Below are 7,977 nucleotides of genomic sequence, written 5' to 3'. Positions count from 1 at the left end.
TACCAGAGACTGAACAGGCAGAAATGACTTTACTGAACATTTAAGTAAAATTTTAAATTAAATTTCAAAGCCAAAAGGGAAACATTTATTAGCTTCCAAAAATTCAGATTTCCTGGACCTAATGACAAATTTGTTTAGATGCTTGTCTTTGGCTGCTCCTCATTCCTTCTCTCTTGCTCTTCTCAAACTCCATTTACAGCTACCTTTACCCAATGGCAATCCAGTCATCATCAGAAAGATGATACAGACCTCAATCACACTGTCTGTCAAAATCAAATGCAGAAAGCACACTATGCATTACAGTTGAAGAGGTATTTTTCAGAAACTAGATAGTCTTAGCATTAAGAAAGCTTGTTCTCCCAGTCCATCTGATATATTGGCTCTTCTGGTAAGTACAGGACCTTCTGTAAGCAAAATAAATTCTAGTTAATTGCAAGTTTTTTTTATTTGATAAATAGAATTTAAGTGTACTAACAATTTTCCTCCTGTGTTGCTTGTGATCTTGTTTAATTTCAAAATTTAACAGGAAATGGTAGTTAAAAGCCTCTTTTCTACCTTCTCATCCATCTTGCTCTTACACCCTTTACCTTCAAAAGAGCAGGAATATAACTGACACTGCTGACAGATTAGAGGATTGCTTGGCATGTTTATTTGGCATAGCCAATATGCCAGTAGTGACAACACTGCACAATTGTGCAACACTTATCTGTAAGTGACACCTTCACTGATACAAAGGTAGGCACCATTCCAAGTTTTCTGTGATTTACAACTGGGCCCATCTTTCCTGTAAAATAAAAGTAAAAAATTGTGGGTCTAGGTGCTACATCCCTCAACCTGTTGTCATCCCAGAATTTTGTTGTTAGTTTGTTTCCCAGGAGACTAGTATTACAGCTAAGCAGTTACCTGACAAGAGTTCTGGTGTTGAGTGGATTTTGTGTTGGAGCACATTCCTACACATGTACTATTAGCCTTTATCTATAATAAAGCTATGTGTTTGAAAAAACAAAACATTTCTTCCAGCACCTTTCTACTTGCTGTTGTTATTACCATCTAGAATTGCTCAAAGCACATAGCTAAAAGCTAGCAGATACTACATTTTTTTATTTTTTAAAAAGTGTTTCATGAATAGCAATTTTAATGCAGTTTCTATTCTGTAATTAATCTGCTTATTACTGCCACACAATCAGAGGACAGATTATTATCAAGATTTTTTCTTATATGAAAAATGCAACCACTAGTATGCAAAGTATTACCATGTTTTTCCTCAGACTAAAACTTTTATTGTAGAAATTTGTTAACCTTTCCTTTGGACAGCTCAGGAACTGTTTTTGTTGTTGTTGGCCTCTGATTTACACGCACTGAACATGATGTGGCTTAATTCAGAGCAACTCTGAAAGCAGAGTAACGGTGTGGATACATACAGGCCAAGCAGTAACATCTGAAAATGACAGTTTCAGTTGCATCATTACAACGTGGTGGGATTACAGAAAGAAAACATTAGGTAACTAAACATCTAAGAAATTTCAGAGCTAAATAAATTGCATTCCAAACTCTCCTGCACAAACGTCTTTCTAGTGGGGTTCTTTGAAGTTAAAATAGTTCATCTGTAGCTTAAAGCATTTCCAGAGTGAGACATTAATGCTTCAAAGCACAATAAATCTGTGACCCACCATTACCAGCAGCAATTTCACAAAAAGCAGTTTAAAGTATTGCTAAGAGCTCCCCTTACTGGTCTGCCTTGAAATTGTTAGGCCCACACCTCTTCCAATACAAAAGAGTGAAGTATTAACTCTATTCACATTAAATATCATATTTCTATCAGAGCACCTATTTCTTACAAATTTCTTGTTAGCTGCTGAGTCATAAGACCAAAGATTTAATTTAGGAGAAATTTGTTTTTCCATCATTAAAAACCTACAAAGTGTATTGAAACTTAAATGTATAAAAAACATAAACCCTGCCAATGTCTGAGTTATACAACAGACATGGAGATCCAATTCTGACATAGTGAGTAATGCCTCATTTCACTCATCAGTAAGCTCTACCAGCTTTCAAGGGATCATTTGTGAGAGTCAGTGCAGAGAGAGGACTCAAATCTGCTGTGAAATTAGAAATGCGAAAAGATTTGTTAGAAAAGCTTACTATTTTTCTTCAGTGGCCTACTGCCTGGTTCAAAAAAACCAAAATTTACCTCTCAGCCTTTGTTCATGTACATATTTTTTAATATAGATATCTATGTTCAGCAATGTATTTTTCCATCAGTATTTTTAGAGACCTACTTTTGAAGTCTCAGCTTAGGGGTGAGCTGAAATTTGACACTTGTGGTGATGATGCCAACTAAGAAAAGTTAAAATAAGCCATGTTAATAAAACCATGAAATCCCATCACTTAAAACTCATAGAAGAGGATCTTGTTAATGCATAAAACATCTTTTCTAATTTGTTCTCACATACTTGAGGTGACCGCACAGAGTTCTCTCTACTCATTACTGGTTATTCCTTCCTTTACTGTACTGGGTAATTATTCTCCCTTGGCATACTGTTGCACTGGAGAGAAGGAAAGGGAATTTGTGTGTTTATATCACCCCAAAACATTATCATAGAATCATAGAATCATAGAATCATAGAATCAATTATCAATTCATCAATTAATCAATTAATCAATTAGGATTAATTACAATTTGCACTTAATTAATGAAAGTCATATTGATAAACTCATTTAAAGTTTCAATTACTACTCAAACGTTACTCACAAAACACAATAAAGTGAACTCCAAAGACCTTTTTTCAGAGCTATTAAGTAGCAAATAAAAGATGAAGTTCAAGTAAGCATCCCTTAGATGACACTCCTGTCACGCTCTTCCTCTGGTCGGCTAGATCACAGAATAATCATATAGGTTAGAAAAGACCCTTAAGTCAAAACATCAATCTAGCACTACCAAGTACACCACTAAATGTCCTCATCTCTTAAATACTTCCAGGGACTCTCTCTACTCCCTAGACAGATAGTTCCAACTCCTAACTGCCCTCTTCTTGAAGAAATTCTTTTGGATATCCAACCTAAGCCTCCCATAGCACAACTTGTAGTCATCACCTCACATCCTATCTCTTGTCACTTGAGACTGACACCTTGCCTTCCTTCAGGTAGTTGTAGAGCATAGCTTTGAAAACCAAGCTTCCCTTTGAACTGGTAATTAAGAAGTCTTTCTTTACTAAAACCAATAAATTTGTCTATTTTAAGCAAGAAGCAGGATAAAAAAGAAAGGCGTAGCACATTCTTTTTTTTCCTATTATCTATATCTGGCCATATTTGCTATCAAAAATCTTTGCAGGTTTTATCATCGTGCACTGGCTGCCTTATTGAATAAGCCAGAGTCTAAGTTAGCAAGTGACACATGCAGATTTTTTTTTTTTTTACACTTTCAGTGTAAAGAAATGAGGACTCATCTTTGCAGATTTTATCAGAGGGGCAGTGGAGGACAAAGAACTAAAACAAAAACAAAAATCAAATGTCTTCTTATTAAATAGAGCAATCAACTCTTTATTTTCCCCTTCCTATTCACACAGGTTCTTGTATTAGCTTCAGTAAAAAAAAAAAAAAAAAAAAAAAAAAACCACAAGTAGTTATATCTAAAGGATTGGTCTCAAATTTGCCCCTTCTATTTGCTACTGTTGATATGCAAGCTCAATGTTATGATGCAAGATTACAGATTTTGCATTCACCCTCTGTCAAAACCTTAAATCCTCACCACCACTCCCCAAACTCAGAACAACACAGAAATGATAACATTGGTAAAAGCAGGTCATTATTACGAGTACATGCAAAGTGTGTGACAAAAAAAAAAATAAAAAAAAACCATAGTATTATTTTGGTATCTAAAACTCATTAAGTTAGAGAAGAATTTGATTTCATCTGACCATGCCTCCAATGTATGAGGAGGCTCCACCAAGCACATACTTTCTTTACATTCTATGTCACACTATAAGCAAATTTAATCAATTCCACATGAATATAACACATCAGGAAGGTTCATAAAGCATTCCAATACAGAAACATCACTCATTTTTGGGTCATACCATTTCACAAGATAATTCTAAAGGAAAACCAGAAATCATGCATCAAAAAATACCCCTCTGCACACCCTTAAGTGTATCATCTTATAATTTATTTTAATAAAGAAACCATAATCTTTCAAAGTGAGAAATAAAATTCAGTTCAAGAGTATTTTGTCTATGAAAATTACCCATTTTCCAGAATAATCACCTCACCATAGAACTTAGTAACCGTGGTCTATTAAAACAGTAACAACCCAAACTACTGAAATTTGCCTTGTAAAAATTGGCAGCAATCTCATTCCTCTTTTTTTTTTTTTATTTCTGAGTAATAGGAAAAGAGTTCTGGTCCATTAACTCGCCCACTCTCTCCTGGAGGAAGTTAACCAACTCTGCTAATACAAAGACATGAGTTTCATCCAGGTCTTGTATGATGAACTTCTTTCCCAAAGCATTTGATTCATCCAAGTAGAGCAGAAACTGCTTCATTGCTGGGTCACTGTAGAGACAAATATACATCAGATTCCACCTCATTGTAATAAGATACAGCCAAAAATTAAGAACATCCTTTTAAGATATTCTGAAAGCTCTTTCAAAAACTGTACTAACTTCAAGAGCTGCTCACAATCAAAAGATTAAGATGCTCTTGAAAAAGTTGTTTCTCTGGCAACAAAAAATGTCTTTGTTATTGTAGAAATAAAAGTGAACTGATGACCAAGTCTAAAAAGAACTGGCTGCTAAACTGGCATAGAAATGCCACTATATTGCTATTACAAAAGTACCTTAAAAAAAAAAAAAAAAAAAAACCACAACAAACAAAACCAAACCCAACAACCTCACCTTAACAAGGTGAGTTTAACCTTGCTGTTTTCAAAAACAGTGCCAAAGAAACACGCTATCTTGAAACATGTTCTTAAGGGAAACCAAAACCCAATACAGCAAAGATCTCAAAGTAGAACAGCAGAGAAAGGAAGAGCTCATACATGAATTATATATTTATCACACTGTAATTGAACTGTCCCTTCTTTTTCATGTTATCACCTTGCAAGTTAGATACAAGTGTTCAGCAGAGAACACTTCAGAAGCTTGAAAATTACATGAACGTCTGCATTATACTGATCAACTAGACAGGGAATAAACTTTTGGATCCACTGAAGTTTTGAGTAATTCAGTCCTAATATTTATTGACAGTTGTGGGTCCTCACTCTTTTTTATTTTTCTAATAAAAAACAGGAAAATCATGCTTTTGATAAGAATTGATACTTGGGTGCAATAACTGGTAAATGGACATGTGCAGGAAATAAATTGCAGTCAGGTAGTGCAGAATAATTCGAAATCACGAACATGGTTGTTTTGACAAAGTAGTAAACAGCAACATTATCTTAAAAGAATTCCTTAGATAATTATTTTATACTCCCTTACCTAAAACATGTATGTGATGCAAAGGCATGCATTAGAGAACCAAATCTCTCTGCATGTTCAAGCACTAGCAACTCAAAAAAACAAGATTAGCCTCAAACATATTAAAACAAAATTACTCTACAAAGAACATAATAATTTTGAGGCAAGGAGAGTAGGAAAATCTAATTTCCATCTTTTTCAGAGAAGCTATTACTTAGGTGCTCTAGAATGTTAGAAGAAAAACAATTGTTACACAAAGAAGTTATGAAAAAGATACCAAAAGTGTGTGGTCCTCAGCCTACTTCTACACATTCTTTTTGATGGCTGCACAGAGGTTTGTTTTTGCTTGTTTCTTCCACACGTACCTTACCAATACGCTATGATTACCAGAAGCATAAGCTGGGATGCCCAGCCTGCATGTTAGGCAATATACTCATTTTCACATAATCAACATAAAGGACTGCAATCAGTGCCATGATATGTATGCTTCAGCAGAAACACTGATCTTGTTCAGCATTTGAAGATTATCATCATTGCGATTTTGTCCTAAGAACAGTTTAAGAATATACTGGAATAACGCAGGGGGAACGAATAATATGCAGGTTATTATTATCAGCATTTTGTTGTTTTATTTTAATGTTTTACTTCAACATATTCAGAAGTGTTTATTTTTTTCCCCAACTTCTTGACAACTTATTACCAAACACATCCTGGAAAAAATGAGTTGTAAAAAATTTGTATCCGAAAAGTAAAAATGGGGACAGGCTTGTAATAACTCCGCATCTTCTCCCAGGATGGAATCATCAGCTAGCCTTATGCAAAGCCAAGAAGGAAACAAGAAAGCAACCAGCAGCTAGCAAAGCCAATACAAAGGTGAGTTTCCCAGGGGGCTGTTTAAACTCTGATGGCATAACAGGCGCTATAGATTTCTCGTCAGATAAAAGATTCCCTTCCAGGGAGGATAATTAAGTTTCATTCTAATATTAAATGGGAAGTGATCACAATGTTGTACAAGAACACACACATCTTTCAGAATATATAAAAGAAAGAGGAAAAAATACAACACTGTACTAACTGCTTGAGATATTAGAATCTATTGTTTTGCCAGTCCACAATTCTGCTTTGGTGTCTTTAGAAAGTACAGGAAGGCTGTTTCTTGTGGTCAGGTTTGTCACCATAATAACATGCAGCCAAATTAGAGCCAATAAGCTTTTTGTGATAGTGGAATTCATACTTCAAGATGCTCATACCCAACTATGAGGCATTCAGATGTGAGCTGGCTAATGTCCAGTCAGCTTAGAAGTGAACCACAGTAGACACACAGCTGTATGCACCGTGCAGGACGTTCTGCATTTGTGCACTTATAGTCTGTTAGTATGCTTACAGTTTAAGCACACAGCAGAAATCTTGTTCGTAATATAATGATATATAATGACTCCACAAACATTAACTGACAGCTCCTTTAATTTGGAGGTAATTGTTAGCAGAACCTTAGTCTAGGGATTTCAGACTGCAAACTGACTGCACAGATATGAACAGCTTACTTTCTGAAATTATAAGCACACTCATTTTAGAGCAGCCAGCCTTGAGTACAACATGAACAGGAATCAATGAAAAAAGAAAACAAAGGATGAAAAACAGACAAGTTTCCCTTTAGAATCAGTACAGAAAACACATCACCCAGGAACAAAACTATTCAACATTATTTGCAGTACAGCAAACAAGAGGTACACATGACATTAAGTTTAAGTAGAAAACAACAACATATTTGAAAAACTGAGTTTGGAATTAAGATTTCTTACAACTGCCTCTCTCCTTCTTCCCCTAAAGACCTCATCTTTCATTTGTCTGTTCAGTATCCCTTACATACAAATTCATTTTTCAGCCTAGACTCTTAAAGCACCTAAAATATTTCCAGTTCTAAAAAACCAGTTGAGCAGATGCTGATGCTGTCACTAACCATTCAATGAGAACGCCCTTCAGAACATTCACCATCCTTGCAGCTCTCACAAACGCCGAAAGGTGCGAGTGGCAGGAAAAACTCCTGGTTGGGGTTACAGATAAAAGCAGATGAAGCCTGTAAGACAAAGAAACGCCTCTGCTGAACTCGGCGACCCAGGAGGGGAAAATAAAAAAAGCGAGCAGAAAGCAAAACACCGTTACCCTGCGCCTGAGCCTGCTCCTACCTCTTCATGCAGGCAGTCACACGCAGGCACCGCCCGCCCCAAACCTCCCCCGTCGCCCCGCCAGCATCCAGAACGGCTCTGGCTCTGCCTCCCCCTCCCCCCCGTTCCCAATCCTCTCGTTGCCGCATGCGAACCGTGGCCTTGCGAAAGGCGGCCGGGGCGAAGGCAGACAGGCTCCGACCCGTCCACAGGCTAAGCCGAGGGCGGCGAACGGGCAACTCCGGCCCAGCAAGCCCTACCGCTCCGTCAGCCGCAGCCGCGCAGCACACGCTCACCCACCCAGCCCACACACGCGTACTACGCAAGCGCGGCCCTCGCTCCTCCTATTGCCCTCCTGA

The 7,977-nt window shown here is 37.0% G+C and overlaps 1 protein-coding gene across 1 annotated transcript; it reads right to left on the bottom strand.

Annotated features, from left to right (window-relative positions):
- Positions 1-4,370: 4,370 nt before the first annotated feature.
- Positions 4,371-7,448, bottom strand: GTF2H5 (general transcription factor IIH subunit 5; the record flags this gene model as incomplete). The annotated part of the gene is made up of 2 exons (XM_079532653.1): positions 4,371-4,551; positions 7,414-7,448. The coding sequence occupies 2 exons, from the start codon at positions 7,446-7,448 to the stop codon at positions 4,371-4,373; spliced, it is 216 nt and encodes a 71-aa protein (XP_079388779.1).
- Positions 7,449-7,977: the final 529 nt, after the last annotated feature.

Source organism: Tetrao urogallus (assembly GCF_951394365.1).
Source record: "Tetrao urogallus genome assembly, chromosome: 2".
Classification (NCBI taxonomy): Eukaryota; Metazoa; Chordata; class Aves; order Galliformes; family Phasianidae; genus Tetrao; species Tetrao urogallus.
This window is presented reverse-complemented; position numbering and strand designations above follow the sequence as displayed.